Here is a 17,793-nt window from a genome sequence, read left to right on the forward strand (position 1 = left end):
CAGAGATGGAAAGCAGGTTACTGGGATGGGGAGGCAATGGGATTTTGCAGTATCCTTTCCCTGCCACACCCACCAAGCCACACCATGTCCACCAAGTCATGCTCACAGAACTGGTAGTATTATTTTTTTTAATAAAGTTTTATTTGGGTTTTCACACATATAAAATACAAGTAAAACATCTTTTTTGAAAATAGCATTGTCCCGGGTTGAACTTCTTTATACAGACACAAAACTCAATTTCATGCTCCTTTTTGTATTCTATTCCATATCTTATACTATTTTACATTTTCTATATAGTTTTTCCCCTCTTTTAATTTTCTCACTTTTATTTTGATTATCTCATCTCAATTCAAATCATTATATTTATACTTTTGTCTGTTCTGTTTCAATTTCATATTATCTTTTCTCTTTAAACAAGTTTTCTCCTTTTAATTACATCCATTCAACTCTTATTTATACTTCAATATATACGTTAAGATTATGACCGTCAATATAATACATAATACATAACTTCCAATCAAATTCTGCTTGGTACATTCTTATAATACACACTATATTCTTTTAAAGAAAGGATTGTAAATGTATGTAATTATAAACTGTCATTCCATTCCAGTTCAGTTCTATCATTAATAATCATTAAAATCTTAACATCTTTAACACTTCTTCTCAATTAAATATCATACTTCCTTAAGAACACATATAATCTCCATAATTAATTTTTGCCTTATTTCTCTTCACATATGTTTTATAAATCATTAAATATCACTTTTATGACATTTATTTATTGACAAGCATTCCACTGAATTACAGTAGCTATTTTATCAGACATTTTAATCATACATTGTTTCATATTTTCTAAAATTATTTCTGTTTCTAATATAACAATGCTATCTTATGTACCTTTGCAGAATCCCTTTTAACATGAAATTTTCACCCATTATCTCTAAATAGGCCCTGTTTCTCTGTATTTTGTTTCTGTCCTTTATGACTTCTTTTCCTTTCTTTCTTCCCTCTCATCTTCTCTCCCGCCCGCCTTTTACTCCCTTGTCTCTCTAGTTCTAATTCTCTTTTCTCCATTTCCCTCTTCTGTTACTTTCTGATTTTATATTTATTTTTCACTCTATTTTGGGGGGAGTTGTTTTTCCCAATCTTAAACTTTCCATTCTCTTTCCCCCCTTTCCTCCCCACCATCTAAGATTACTTGTTCATTAAAGATGGCTTCTTCTTTGTTGCAATCTTGTTCTGCAGGCCAAAAGAACTTCTCCCTTCTTGTGCATCTTCTTTGTACTTTTTAAGGTCCATTTTCAGTTCTTCTAAAAGTGGAGCCATTTTAAACACTTTTAAACAACCACCTGATTGATTTTAGTCATTCAAAACAATAACCAAGAATCCAGAAATCATCAAGTAATCCAGATAGTCCCGAGTTATATCTTCTTATTTCTTTTTCAACTTTCTCTTCATGGGGTTTTTGTTGCAATATTTCAGTTAGAATGTATCTTTTGGAAGTCTTGTTGAGATTTTGCTGTAAATTCTTTTTTAATTCCAGGCAATCTCCTCCCTTCCAGATCCTACCCTTTTATTCTTTTTCTCTCCTTTCCTGTTTTCAAAAGCTTTTAATTATCCAGAAATCTTTATTATCCCTTTGACTTTTTATTTTCAGCATTAAATGCCTATTAATGTCAAAGTGGATTTTTTTCCAATTTCTTGCTTAAGTCTCTTAGCTGTCAGTATAGGAAAAGGCGGGGGGAAAACCAAATCTTTTCCCTTTTCTCTCTTCTTAGCAGCTTAAAAATCTTAGGAAACAATGTTATTGTTTTTTAATAGTTTCAATTCCAGGATACCTTATTTGTTGCTTTTGCTGTTTGACCCGGTCAACCAAAACTTTCTCTTCTTATCTTCCTCCTGCACATTCTTTTCCGGTCGAGTTCTTCTTTGTGTGGCCATTTCTGACCACTGCTAAAACTGTCTTCGGGAAAGGGAATAATGGCCAGCTGGGGAGGAGAGATGTGGCTCTCCTCAACCCTGCAGGCAGTCTCCCCCCTCTTCACCACCTCTACAGGGTGGCGTAGCCCCAAAGCCAGCTGGCTTGGGGCGCTCCAGTGGTGAACACGGTTCGAAGCCTCACAGAGATGAGGTTTCGGTCTGTCACTGAAGAAGCTCAAACCAAACGTTTTCAGAACTTGTAGTAAAAAAATTTGAATCCCACCACTGAGCTGAATGTAGTTTGGTGCTCTGTAATTGTCAAGGAAATTCTCAACGACAGTCTTAAATACTTTTCAGATGATTTTTTTCTGACCCCATTAACAGCAGTCTTGAATTGCTTGTCATTGACGATTTATTGTGGACCAACAAAAATGCCTTCCTGATCTTGGTATTGGTTTTGCTTAGAAACATCTATCTCAAATAATGAACACCTTCACCTTCCCTGTTCATCACTTTCACAAAATTTTTCATCAGTCCAAATTCTATGTAAAGTGGAGGCAAAGATATCTTTGTTGGGTCAACAAGTGGTTTCTGTATCATATTTTTCTGTTCTAAAACCAAATTCTTTCAGAGTAGCTGATTCTTTTTAATACGATGCAATTCAGTAACACAGTTATCCCACTCAGATATCCAACAACAGTATCCAATCTACATCCAAGCAGCAGAGCTAAAACTTTTAGATCTCCATAGATGTTCCACATGAACTTGGTGTACTGAATGTAGTTCAGCAATAGTTCCGTGTTTTTGTATGTTTCTTTCATAAATGTAGCATAGCCAAAATGATAAGATACACTCAAAAATGTTCAGGAAGCACAAACTTTGCTGTCCAGTGTAGCCTTTTAAATAAATCAATAGAGATGCTTACCCCTCTTTTTTTAAAAAAATAGTTAATTAGTTTTGTTATTTGTTTATTTTGCTACTCAGATTGATGCTCTTGCTAAGTGTAAATTGTGTCTCTAGAATCCTTGTGATTTCATGCTGTTCTTTGGCATAAATATCTGTTTTTTGCTAGGACTTATCCTAGCCACAGACTGAAATAATAATGATGATAATGATGATGATCATAGTGATATTGATTTTTTTTTTTTTGCCAAGGCAGTTCAACAATGACTTTTTGTTGGCCTGCAAAGAACCTGCTTGAAAAACAATGGGTGTTTTTTTGTATAATGTAAAGGAAAAAAAAAATATTCTTTTTGCATTAGTGAATAAACAATCCATTTAGAGCATATATCCTTTTCTCTCCAGAGTAGAGTTTTATTTTATTACTACCCTTCCTTGTTGCAAAAAGTAAAGAGGAAATGAATTCCAGAGAAATAAACAATGACAAACCTACATGAACACAAAGGATAAGGACATTTCAGTGACTATAAAGATAAGAATAGTTAAAACTGTAGCCTTTCTAGAGAGATTATACGCCTGAGAAAGTTGCATACTGAAGAGAATGACATCTCTGAATTACAGATCTGAAGATGCTTAGTAAGAGGACCATGAAATGCAAGAAGAATCCATCAGTGAGTCCGGGAATAAATAAAGAGTGCCTGTAGCCTGGAAGCAATGCTCAGCAAAAAAATAATAATATATTTGTGGCATGCGATCAGGAACAAAGCAAAATGATGAAATGTTTGTGGTGATGTCACAGTGCAAGTACAAAAGTTTTCACTGTCATACTGTGATGCACATTTCATATTTGCTCCCCTCACAGCCAGTGAGCCAGTGCTTATACCAATGATCGTATATGATAATAGAAATATTATTCTCCTTGGCAAGGTTGAGAAAGAATAAGCAGAGACATTGAATAACAGAATAACAGTTAGAAGGGACCTTGGAGGTTTTCTAGTCTAATCCCCTGCTTAAGCAGGAAACGCTATACCACTTCAGACAAATGGTTGTCCAATCTCTTCTTAAAAACCTCTTGTGTTGAAGCACCTACAACTTCTGGGGGCATGCTTTTCCTCTGATTAATTCCACTGATTAACTGCCAGGATTCTTTTCCTTGGTTCTAGGTTGGTTCTTTCCTTCATTAATTTCAATTTGTTGCTTCATGTCCTGCCTTTGGAGAATAGGTTTACCCCCCGCTCTTCTTTGTGGCAACCAGAGGTGGTATTCAGCAGGTTCTGACCAGTTCTGGAGAACTGATAGCAGAAATTTTGAGTTGTTCAGAGAACGGGCAAATCCCACCTCTGACTGCCCCCACCCCCCATCTATTCTCTGCCTCCCGAGTTCCAGCTGATCGGCTGGGTCTTCTTTGGTTGCCCTGCACAGGAGAACAGAGCTGGAAAGAAGGTTAGTGGGGTGAGGAGGGAATGGGATTTTGCAGTAACCTTCCCCTGCCATGCCCACCAAGCCATGCCCATCAAGCCATGTCCACCAAGCCACGCCATGCCCACAGAACCAGTAGTAAAAAAAATTTGCATCCCACCACTGGTGGCAACCTTTAAATATTGGAACACTGCTATCATATCACTCCTAGTCCTTCTTTTCATTAAACATTGGGCAGGATCCAAGAAATAAGTAAAATATCCTTGGGGAGACTATGGATTATTGTTGGAGATGGCTCTCGTTCAAGCTTGATATTCTTAAATTGCTCCACATTTTTATAATTTTGCTTGCATTAATGCATCCTGAACTTTTGTTTTCATTCATATTCACTGAAGATTTGCCTTCAGGCAAATTGTCCTCCAGGTGAGATCTGATGATTGTATCTTCCAATCAGATATAATGTGATATAATGACAAAGGTATTAGAGTGGGAATGGAAACATCCAGCTCTCTGGGTAATTTTGGCAAAATCATTCCCTTTCAACTTAACCTACTTCACAGAGTTGTTGCTGTGAAGGTAAAATAAAAGAAGCACCCCTTGTGTCATGACTTAAAAAGCTGAAAGAAAGGCAGGGTAAAAGTGCTAATGATCACTATCATTACTGCCTAAATTTAAGGCATGTATTTTTCAGCCAAGATCTTCTTTTGGAACACATTACAACAAAATAGAATGAAGAGTTAGTGCACTACATATATGCGGTTTTAAAGCTTTATTGTGTAAAGATTTATTTGGGGGGCCTTGTGGGATTTAGTAACAGAGTTCAGAGACAGCAAAAGCTGCAGGTGCACTTGGCAATGATATTAAATCTACAAATGTTCACTTGGTGATTTGCTGAGTTTGATGTCCATCAAAACGATTCAGGGTGTTTGAAAAGGTTTCAGCAACAGACAATGAGTTTTAATACCTTACAGAGGTTAATGGGTTAGGTCTTGGTAACTATTACAGGTAGTGCTCAACTTATGACCATAATTGAGCCCAAAATTTCTGTTGTTAAGTGAAACCGTTCAGAGAATTTTGCCCCATTTTACAACCTTTCTTGCCACAGTTGTTAAGTGAATCACTGCAGTTGTTAAGTTAGTAACATGGTTATTGAGTGAATCTGGGTTCTGACTTTGCTTGTCAGAAGGTTGCAAAAGGGGATCACATCACCCTGGGACTCTGCAACCGTCATAAATATGAGTCTGTTGCAAGGGTCTGAATTTTGAACATGTGACCATGAGAATGGGGATGCTGCAACTGTCGTAAGTGTGAAAAATAATCATAAGTCACTTTTTCCAGCACCATTGTAACTTTGAGTGGTCTCTAAATGAACTGTTGTAAGTCAAGACCTGCCTGTATTATTTTTAATTGTTAAAATAGTATTATTATATATACGCCCAGGGGTGGGATTCAATTTTTTAAACAACCGGTTCTATGGGTGTGGCTTAGTTGGTGGGTGTGGCTTGGTGGACTTTTGACTGGCTGGGCATGGGCAACTAAACATCACTCACATCGAGGCACGCATCTCCTCACCTGGCCTCTCATGACCGTGGGGATGCTGCAATAGTTGTAAGTTTGAAAAATGGTTATAAGTCATTTTTTTCAGTGCCTTTGTAACTTTGAATGGTCACTCCACACAAGCAAAGTACCATCAAAGGAAGGGGAAAAAATCCTCCAGAGAAGTTCCAGAGACAGGAAGTCTAGTCCTGCCAAGAATGTAATAAGGGTTAATGGAGAGGCAGTTTCTATAAGCAAGACCAGAATATTTCCTTCCTGCCTTCCTTATAGGATTAGTCCAGTAATTTCTTCTAACAACCGGTTCTCCAAACTGCTTAAAATGTTAACAACCGGTTCTAGCAAATAGGTGCGAACCTGCAGAATCCCACCCCTGTATACACCAATGTGAAATCCCATTTCTTTATCTGGTGTTGACCTTCAGATGCGTTGAATTTTTCCCACAAACTTCGGCTGTCATCATGTATCAATGTACTTCATTTGCAGATCCAAGTAGTGTGGCCTTTTGTCACTGAGAGATGACAATTTTGTCAATGTGTAGATTTTCTAAGAGCTGTCCAAGATTTTTTTAAAAAAATTTGGCAGCTAAAAGTGTTGATAACATTGAGATCAGCAGAATTGGTTCATGCCATAATCTTCCATTTTCCAGAGCTTGGTACGTTATGATCTTCTTATCAGGGTTGGTCACACAGTCAGCCAGATATTCAGACTGGATTTGGCATTTTTATCCACCTATCAAGTTCTTCCCAAGGAACCGCAATAAGCAGATGTTGATGTTTGATGGTTAAAGGTACCATCACAGGCTATAAGCTATTCCAAATAAAGCTATCTTTTGCAATTGATTGATGGTGAAGTTTTCAATGCCAGTGGTGTTCAAGTGGTAATCCAGTTGTTTTGGGATTGCACCTAAGGCACTTATTACTATTGATATTATTACTTCTGCCTTCTTTTGACAAAGTTTTCTATTTGTAATTGTATTTTATTATCTTATATTAAGTTCTCTTCTATTCTTCTGTTTACATGTTGTTGCTAAGTGAAAAATTAAAATTTTAAGTCGTCATGTGTCATTTTACTTAAGGCCCACGGTGATTTGCTTAATGACTGTAGGGAGGTGAGGTGAATATTTGTGAATAATGTGAATATTTGTGAATAATGTCTGCACTTAGCAACAGAGTTACTTGCCCCAAATGTTATTGTTAATCAAGGACTACGTAATTTAATGAACCATAAAATCCATGATCACATAACATATTTAACTAGGATAAATAATAGAAGATGCACATTAGTTTTCCTTAAATTTCTGTATGTGAGTATGTGCATATAATATGGCTTTGCATGGGATGCACTCTGTTCCTGTTTAAATTTGTTTCAGTGGTTAAATATATTGTACAACATATTGACCTGTGATATTCCTGAGCATGATTGGGTAAAAAAAGAAAACCCTAGCAAATAGACTTGTTCAATGTCCCAGGTTCAATTATTGTTAATTCTGGATAATAGTTTAGCAATAATTTAGTGTGTTCTGCAGGAAGAGCCTGTTAGCTTAGTTTCTGGTTCAATGTATTTTGCAGAAAATAGGTTAATGCAGAAATCCAATTAATCATGGTATGTGAACACGACTCAAAAATCATAAGCATTTTAGGGAAGAAAATAACAGTAGGAAAAACTTGGTCGCTGTTAGTTTTTTGAAGGCACTTCATAGTTGAACAAATGGAAGGGAATGGAAATGTGAAAGTTTCAGAGAATTATTGTACATGTTGTAAATAACTGAAAACCACTTGTCTTTAGCTGGCTATAGAGTTATTATTTATTTATTTCATATGGCATACATTTATCAGGGAGATCTACCCTTCACAGAGTATTTCTGACAGCCGAATTGCTAGTTTGTTCAGTTTTGTATCTGGGTACTTTTCCACACTGTGCCACATGGTGTGAGCTAAGTTGCACCATCAGCTAGTGGCATTCAGATGGTGACATCTTCTGGGGCCTCTTCTGCTGATCTCAACTCATGTCTGGGTAGGTTAGCGCCAGCTGACATTACTCATGCAGCTAGTCTTTCCCACGAGAGTGGTACCTATTTATCTACTTGCAATAATGTTTTCCAAGTGCTGGGCAAGAGATAACAGGCAAGTGATGGGAACTCACCCCCTCCCATAGTGCTAGTAGAGCTCACCATATCCAGCATCCTTAAGTCGCTGCACCACACAGTGTTATTCAACTTGTGATGCAAGTCTTGCAATGGACAAAATCTATGGCACTTCATTCAGTGAAGATAATGACACAATATATATTAACCCACCTTGTCTTCCTCCCTTCCCAATTATTTTCCACTTTGTATTATTATAGAAATAGAACTTATATTCCACTTTACAGTGCCTTTACCGCCCTCTCTAAGCAGTTTACAGAGTCAGCATATTGCCCCCAACAATTTGGCTCCTCATTTTACTGACCTCGGAAGGATGGAAGGCTGAGTCAACCTTTATGTCATACTTAATCCAGGTAACAAGGAAGCATTTCAAAACATACAGATTGAATCTGTGCAAACACAATTATAAATGCAAGTTGAAAATTCCTCTTACAGTTTCCAAGATTCTGATTTTAATCCATTTTATTCTAGCATTAAATATACCTAAGTGAAATGTGTATAATTTTTGCTTCTTTGCTCTTACCCTGCTTTAACATTAGAGATTTCACCATTCTGTCATTTTTGACATGAGGAGGGCAGACCAAAGCCTGTTCACCTACTTTTGTTCCTTTCAATGCAGCTGATCTTAAAGTGTACTTCGTGATCACATATTAAACTCCATATACATACCTGGCTTTTTTTTTAATGCCCAGGGAACAGCAGTTCTTTTTGATTAAAAAACATCAGTGCTACAGAATCACTTACATTAAAAGGAACTCCTAGCAAAGTTTGTCTTCCTTTTCTATGGCAATTTTTGTAAAAAGGTAAAGGTTTCCCCATCCAGTCAAGTCTGATTCTAGGGTAAGGTATTTATCCCCATTTCTTGTTGAGGGAGCCAGTATTCTCCAAAGATGTCTTCCACAGTTTGGTATGGCTAACATGCATGCCAAAGGTGCACAGAACACTGTTACCTTCCCACCAAAGTGGTTTCTATTAATCTATTCACATTTGCATGTTTTCCAACTGCTAGATGGGACAGGAATTGGAGCTCAGCCCATTTTGTGGAGCTCAGGTCGTGAACCCAGATTTCCAGTTTACAAGCTCAGCATTTTTAATCACCAAGCCATCATGTCCCCTAAAATTTATGTATCAGCTGATTAATCTTAGCCTAATGTGCTATCCTTTCCTTTGCTCTGCTCTTATTGAAGCGGTTTCTTATAAACAAGGCAAAGTGGGTGGTTCTGCTTGCAAGAATGTGACATCTGTCAATGAATTCTTTTGATTTGCTCCAATCTGCCTTGCAGGCCTTCTGTGTTTCACTTCAGCTGTTAGGTGTCACGAGTTTATTTTCAGACATTTGTTTGAAGGGAGAATAGCATTGATCAATGTCAGCTGATGTCAGTTTAGGAGCCTAGAAGCAGGATGGAAAACCCTTGTCTTATCAGCTAGATTAGATGATCTTCATATGTTGAGCAGGTTTCCAGTATGCTATTAGTTAACTCTTGAGATATATTTAAAATAATCCCTGAAAGTTGGCAACTTGTTTATAAGGAAAGTTGTTTAAATTGAACTGTGCCATCACAATATAGTTCAGGCCACCTTCTGCAACAAAAAAAACTTTTCCTTAATTACTCAGCCTTACTCCAATATTCTGTGCTTGTGAAAAATATTCAAGCAAAACCAAAATTATGCTTTAAGACTGAAGAGGCCCTCATTAACTAAATGTGCAGGTAGAACTACTTTGGAATGGGGAAAAGCAGAGATTAATTTCAATCTCTGCCTGTCCAAAATCCCAAGTAGAAGAGTCTGGGGAAGGCTACATCTATTTGTTTCAATAGCTCCAGTGTAATACCTCCAGTGCAATTGTTTATATTGTTTGGATGAATAATAGAAGCTCTTTGAATCATCATCTTTGAAAATGGTTGCTTGGGATTAAATTATAAGAAATCTTGAAGAGGCAATTTATGTTGTATTCAGTCTTTTAGTTAGTTGTTTGAATCACCATACTATTTTTCAGAGCAATAATTTTCCATTTGGATTCAAGACATTGTAGATGCTTTGTGGATGCAGATTTTGTGGGATGTCTGTACTAATTAGGAAGATGTGATTTAATCTATGGAGTTTGCTGCACTGTATGGCACTGGATGCTGGGTAGCAACAACAGGGATTGAAAGCTATCTCCATGCCATGGAAATGCAAATGCTCCATTGGATATCAGGCATCTCCCTTCTTCACCAAATCACAAATGACACCATTCAACAACGTTTTGATGTAGCACCAATTATAGAGAAGATGAGAGAAGGCTGACTCCACTGGTATGGACATGTCCAGAGAGCAGCACCTTCCACCGTGGCCAACACTGTCTACCAACTAGAAGTCAATGGCCAGCAACCTTGCAGGCATCCAAAATAGAGATGGTAAGACACCATCAACAAAGATATGCAAGCCATGGGCCTGCACTGTGGAGATGCAGCTGACCATGCAAAGTGGCATTCAATGATCTGAAAAGTGGATCCTGCACCTGTGGGACTATGCTAGAGGGAGGAGGAGGAGAAAGAGGAGGAGAAAGAGGAGGAGGAGGAGGAGGAGGAGGAGGAGGAGGAGGAGGAGGAGGAGGAGGAGGAGGAGTTGTTTGCTGCACGTTCAGCCTATTTTAGATCTAAAATGCAGGGTTAAACAATGGGATTATCAACAAATAACCTATCCATATTTTTATTCCTTCCATTCCATCATATTTGATTCCTAGTAACTGCCTGGACAGATCCCTGTAGTTTTCTTAGCATTGTTTTTCAGTAGTAGTTTCTCTCTAGAGCAGAGAGAAAGTGACTGGCTCAAAGTTAGCCCACTGTCTTCATGCATAAGGCAGAACTAGAACTCATAGTTTCTCAGTTTCTAGCCTGATGTCTTAACCACTACACCAGATTGGATCTCACATTTATTTTAAGCTTGATCAAAAAAAACCAACAGGACTGAAATGATGATGCTTTATGGATTTGTTTATAGCTAAGAGATAGGATATGGAAAGAAGAAAACATTTGTTGCAATTTAAGAGGAGGTAACAAATGTTACAAAATTATTTCTTGTTGTGATCAAGGTTGAAAATATGCTCTCATTGTAAACTGCCCAAAATGTGCTTTAAAGGCTACCACAATTCCTGGTGCAAAAATTATAAAAAGCATAGAGGGGGATTGTATTTTTCCTTTGAATAAATTCCAGGAGTGGGATTTGTTGATTTCTGGAGTAAAGCATTGCTTGGCTACTATTGTGAGTGTTGCAAACAATTTGAAATCATATTGTTTGAGCATGTTTTTGCCCTTAGTTGTTCTTGGTGGTTTATTGTGCTACTTGTTTTATTTTTTTCTTTGTTTTCTTTGGATTGTTAGTTATCCATTAGGATTGGAGCAGCACATAAATATTAGCAATTAATTAGCACTTAGGTCATTGAAAGGCAAATTCAAGTTCTACATAGACAATTATCTATTCAGTGCTGACAGTTTGTCTGCATGTGTGACTAACCCAGCAATATTTTATCTCTGATTTTTCTAAAAAATAAATCAATTCAACCCACCAAATCTTGACAAACATTTGAGATAAAGATGAATAGTTACAATGACTCATCTCTGAGACATGCAGCATTATTCTAATAATGAATTATATTAGTGTTCTTTTCCCTGAAATATTACTTGCATACATAGCACACATGCACAGGACTTGCAGAGGAAGAATAATTTTAAAGAATATATAACCTCATTAATTCTTCTAATAGTGATTAATTAGGAAACTTTCAAATATATCATGTCTCACGTTTCCAAGGAATGTTGTTGGAGTCTTCAGAACATAAGTCTACCTAGTTCGCAAATGTCTTAAACATACAGCTGATGTATAAATTGAATTGTTTTTTACATTGATACAAATCTGTATTTCATCTATTGTGTGCAACTGTTTCCCTCAAAACAAATGCAGTGGAGAGCTCTTTCAAAAACTTTATTCGCTACTTTGCTATCCTGATCACACTCTCCCATTGTGAATTCAAATGAGGTCTCTGAAATTTAAGGGGAGACTTTGGGCACCTAATTAAACCCCCAAATAGACAGGTTCCTACAAGCTGGTCATGATAATGTTATGTATAGTGTGAATTTTCACCGAAGAGAAAATGTTAGCAGGACAAACAAGCTATAAGAGTAAGTTTAGATAATGTACGTATATAATGTACCCATATTCCTTAAAACACAGTGAACATCAGAAATGTTGTTATTACTTTGCTTAATGCATAAGGAGGCCGCGTTGTGCAATCTCAGGTTTTTGTTTTTGTTTTGTAAATTTCTCATCTTCTCTTTTAAAAAAACACAGCGGAAGTGTCAGGATGGGTGCAGAAAGTGCAAGAAGTGTTCTTTTGTTTTTTTTAATTTTTCAAGAGTTTACTAAAATTACCATGTACCTGTCTGTGATGGCAATGTGGAAGTCCATTGTTACTTTGAAGAGTTTAGTGACGTGTTTTGATTTTTCTTTCATACTAAAAACCATCTAAAAGTTTAGAGCTTATTCTGAGCCAACCTTTTTCCTTTTGTTTACTGTATAAAGGAGAAGTAGGGGAGGGGAAAAAATCTTCACATAACTTCCAAACTTTTCTCACCATGACAGTCAAAGACATTTAATTCCTTTTCCAGAGTTATGTAGCACACTGTCAAGATTGGGTCTTGCAATCTCCTGACCATAAAACAACCATGAGGTCATGGTTCCATGTTTTGATAAAATCCTTGGGGTTTTTCTTTATTGGGAGCTTCTGCATGAAACCTGGATACTGTGGAAATTGGTTATTCTTAGAGATCTTGCTCTCATTATTAAGTTGCTCCTGGTAACTTGTAAGAGATTTGGGTATTATCTTGCTTGATATGTATGGTTTTTATGTTATGCTTTTAAATCTGTTTGCTTCAGCTAATAATCAAGCTTAAAACACCTTTATTCATTTGAACATTCATTATCTCTTTTATTCTCCTTTTTATTCTCTTTTTTATTTATATTATTTATTTGGCCAAGGGTAGTTAGTCACTCAAGGAATTTGTCTCCAGTACACTGAGAGCTTCTGTACTGGAGACAAATTCTTTGTGTGTCTAACCACACTTGGCCAAATAAATAATGTATAAATCTCTGGATCCAAAAGATCCAATTGACACCTGATCACTGTCTTGACATTTGACAAAACAATATTTCACAAAAATAAGTAGGTGAGACAGAAAGTATATCTGTAGAGATGATTACAATACTTAAGTGAGCAAGGAGGAAATTGTAGGAGTATTTATCCTGGAAATATAGCATACAACTTCAGTGTCATGGTCACCAATTATTCATCATCTGAGACTTAGCACTTAAGTGAAATTTTTCAGCACTAGAGACAGACTCTGAATATTCTTAGTATGCAAACAGAACATTGAATATTTATCACTTATTAAAAAAAAACAAAAATTGACTTTTCTTAAGAGGGAAGTCATTGAGTTTCTTGAAAAACTTGTAGTTTCAACTTAGTTACTGAATTAACCCATTTTCTGGTGTTCAGAATCTGTCAAAACATAAATAAAAACTTTGCAATATTAGAACACCATAGACCAGTGGTTCTCAATCTTTTCTTCACTGTAGATTCCTTTTGTGCCATGACCACAGACCACCAAGACTTAACTCAAGGTTTAAACCATAACATTTCTTCAAACCTTCGTGGACCCCTTGTGATGAAATTGTAGCTCCCCAGGGCTCCCCAGGCCACAGGTTGAGAATCACTACCATAGACCACATAGAAATCTAACCAAAGTTAATATAAAACTAATTTAGCATGTTTCACAAAAGCACCTATTAATAACATGTTATATTTGAACCTCAGTCTAAGTAATCCATTTGATATTCCAATTTATCGCTCTATCACTCTAAGAAGTAAAGCAAAAGAAATTTGAAATATGCAGATCTTTAAAGCTGTGTCATTCAGTCTTAGTCAAAAAGATACCCAAGAACTTTGAATGATTCATCCTATCAGATAAGCAGCCTTTTTCAGACTGTCCAGTGATGTGAACAATAGGGAAGACCAAAATAATGGAGGGAAATATCAAGAAAGGGCTTAGGAATTGACTCAGTTTTGAGAACATGGGTTTAACTAATGTTAAACCACCCAATTTGGTGGGTAGTAGCTTGCATTATACATGATGCTTGGTGAGGCTGAAAACCTGCACAGACCTGGACCAAATGTATATTTATCTTGAAATGTCACAATTGTCTAAACATGTTTAGTCAAGCTAGGCTCTTTATAAAGAAGAGATGAGATGTCTCAAGAAGAAGGGTTATTGTTTTTGTTTTACTTTTCTGTCTCTTTCAGCTAGCGAAACATAAAGCAATCAAAGCCCCAGGGTAGAGTCCAAGTTCTCAGAAGCAAGCAGGCACATTATGAGATGCCAGGCATGACAAATCAATCCTGTTAAATTTTCAAGCAGCATTAATATTACTTTTAAACCCCAAAGCTTTCATTTCTACACTTCACAGCAAAGTAAAGAGCTTTCTGGCAAGTAAAGAATGAATTAATCATCATTTTGACATTAATCATCCCCTGAATTCAGGTCTCAAGTAAATGTGAATATAAGGAATTTAGCATCTGACAGCTAACTTTTGACAGGAGACTTTTAGAAATGTGTTCCTCCAATACAGGCACTTATTACATAGGGACAATGTTCTTACTTTGGGAAGAACAATAAGCAGCCCGTCCAGCAAAATATATTCCCCTAAGCAGTGGAAGTAGATTGGATAATTGCGCATTAGAAGTTTGATTTGGTGCCAGTTTGCTGTTGTTTTTCATGGTTTAATTTGTTTACTTTTATAGTTTTAATGTGATTTTATGTGTTGTTTTAACTTTTGATTGGGAGCTGCCCAGAGTAGGTTGGAAGATGGATGGAAGCGTAAATGTTTTAAATAAATAAATAAAGTAACACTGTAGAAAAAGTGCACAGAAGAGCAACCAGGATGATTAGGGGACTGGAGACTAAAACATACAATGAATGGTTACAGGAACTGGGTATGACTAGTCTAGTAAAGAGAAGGATCAGAGGAGACATGATAGGACTATTCCAATATTTGAGGAAGGAGGTCAAGCTATTTTTCAAGGCACTTGAAGACCAGGTATTGAATAATAGATGGAAATTGATCAAGAAGAGATTTGACCTAGAAATAAGGACTTTTTTTCTGATGGTGAGAACAATCAATCAATGGAACAGCTTGCTTTTGGAAGTTGTGGGAGCTTCATCACGGGAGGCTTTCAAGAAGATATTGGGCTGCCATTTGTCAGAAATGGTGTAGGATCTCCTGCTTGGGTGGGTGAGTTGGACTAGATGACCAACAAGAATCCTTCCAACTCTGTTAATCTGTAATACCATAATCCAATTCAACTAATCAATTAATTCAATCAATCCTACTTCTGATTGCAGTATGAAAATGTACTGGTTTCACATAGTATATATGGACATTAAAGTGGAGAATTTTGTTGAATATTTATATATATATACACACACAACAAAAACACATCAAGAGAGAGTGGGCTTTGAGCATTACAGCAATAAAAAAGCATTGATCTGCTACATAAACTGCAATTAAAAAGGTCACATTCCACGCTGAGATTATTAGGAAATGACTCCAGCAAAACTGCTAATGTTATAATATTATACGCCTCCATCACAGAGGTGGTATTCAGCCAGTTCTGACAGATTCTGAAGAACTGGTAGTGGAAATTTTGAGTAGTTTGGAGAACCGGCAAATGCCACCTCTGACTGGCCCTGCCCACATCTATTCTCTGCCTCCGAGTCCCAGCTGATCGGCTGGGTCTTCTTTTGTTGCCCTCCACAGCAGAATGGAGCTGGAAAGCAGGTTAGTGGGATGGGGGAGGGGAGGGGAATTTTACAATAACCTTCCCTGTCTAGTCCACCAAGTCACACCACACCCACCAAGCCATACCATGCTCACCAAGCCACACCCACAGAACCGGTAGTAAAAAAAAAATGATCAGTATAAATCCAGTCACTGTTTCCGTTTTTCTTTTAAAGATACTGCCAAGCTAACAAAGCTTCAGAAGGTGGTCCCCCAGAACATTGTTTTATGATGAAGAAGCTAGGAGTTTAATATCTATTTTTTAGTTTGAAAAGAAGTGAGGTTTCACAGTTGTGATAAACATGCATGCAACTATCCCTAATGTGGAAAAGAAGGGCAGAAAATGTAACCCATCAAAAGGAAATTTAATTAAATTCAAAATGTTGAACATTTCAACAGGATCATATAAACAGACATGCTGGATAACGTATACACACACACACACACACACACACACATACATATATATAATGTCTGGAGAAGGTCTTAATCTTAAAGTTTACTTGTATAAAATCAAAGAAATGCATGCAAATGTAAAATTTTAATGAGAGAAAACAATGAAGTCTCAGTAATTTAAGCTAGCTGTTGCAAGATCTTTATATGTATTGGTATATGTATTAAGTTGGCTGTGTAAATGGATAATAATTTATTGGGCTGAATTAATCTCCATTAGTTTTATTCAGCATGCATTTAGGTCTGCTAAAAGCCAACAAATATATATTGGTTTCGATGTTCTTCTTTCTGGCTGAATCTAATATTAATTTGATCCATGCTAAGCTCCTTCTGCAAAAATTTTGCCCCTCACTGCTGCATTATCTTCTGTAGCTGTGTGCAACTACCAGTTGCAATCAAAATGTCATGTTTTCCCTGTTATGTTTATCTTTTTGTTTCAGTGTGCTTACGTTAATAAAAACTATATTGATGAAGGGAGGAGGGAGGAGGAGGAGGTAAAGGAGTAGCAGAAGAAGCAAAAAGCGGAGGAGGAGGACTTTCTTTGAGCACAGAGCTGCTACAGAGAAGGCATACTGTGCAACCTGAGGAACATGAATTGCATAATGTGTTCACTTAAGATGAACTGAGTATCTATAGTATGCTGTGTCCTGGATTATATTATCTGCCAGAAATATGTTTCATCCTTTTCTCACATACTTTGCAAATCTCTCACAACCACCTTATCCTATCATGCTTGATTAATTGTGGGAAATCCCTGTGTTGTTACATTACTAATTGTAGTCTTTATTCTATTGTTACTTTAATTTTTTTTCACAAGAACAATCTTTTTTTAACTTTCTTTTTCACTCAGAGTCTGTCTTAATTGGTGTAGTCTACAAATAATGTACATAAGTATATAAATAAGTAGCCAATAATCCCAATGCTTAAGTCAAAAGTTCAATGCTAAATACTGATCTCTCTCTCTCTCTCTCTCTCTCTCTCTGTGTGTGTGTGTGTGTGTGTGTGTGTGCCACACATATCCTACTGGATTTTGCAGCTCTGTTTGAACATATGTAATCTCTGCCTTTCAAAAATTAGGTTTATTACTACAGGCTGCTTTCTCCTTGAGATGAAAAAGTATAATAAATGTGTTTAACGAGTGACATGCACACATGAAAATGGATGCCATTACAACAGTATGTTGTTTGTTTACTTGTTTTTAAAAGAAAAATATAGTTCATTGTTTCTGAAACATTGTGTAGAAATGAGTAAACTAGATCACTGAAATAAAGTCTAATCATCAACACAATCTTTAAAAGAATTCGAAATCCTTTAAACTGTAGACAAAAGCCAATAAACCTTCTAAGGAAGGAAATCAATACAAAGTCTTAAAGGTTTCTCTCCCTCTTACACAGACAGCAAGCTTTCTTTCTGAAGCTGTTTTCCCTGTGTCTTTGACAATACCCACAAAGCTGGATTCTTCCTTCCGCTTGCACGAATCCATCACTAAGGTAAAGGCAATTAAGATGTCTCATCTCACAGTGATA

At 36.7% G+C, this 17,793-nt stretch overlaps 1 protein-coding gene across 21 annotated transcripts in view; it reads left to right on the forward strand.

Moving 5' to 3' along the window:
- Nucleotides 1-17,793, forward strand: part of NAALADL2 (N-acetylated alpha-linked acidic dipeptidase like 2) — a 608,345-nt gene that overhangs the window by 482,308 nt on the left and 108,244 nt on the right. For 15 of the 21 annotated variants that reach the window (XM_087933480.1, XM_087933485.1, XM_087933492.1 and 12 more), the window contains one exon: nt 17,662-17,757. The exons of the other annotated variants lie outside the window; for them this stretch is intronic. In XM_087933480.1, the coding sequence (XP_087789606.1) occupies nt 17,662-17,757 (96 nt within the window). The remainder of the gene's footprint in view (nt 1-17,661; nt 17,758-17,793) is intronic. 21 annotated transcript variants of the gene reach the window in all.

Source organism: Pseudonaja textilis, chromosome 4, assembly GCF_049901715.1.
Source record: "Pseudonaja textilis isolate UNSWEBS1 chromosome 4, rPseTex1.2, whole genome shotgun sequence".
In the NCBI taxonomy this organism is placed as follows: domain Eukaryota; kingdom Metazoa; phylum Chordata; class Lepidosauria; order Squamata; family Elapidae; genus Pseudonaja; species Pseudonaja textilis.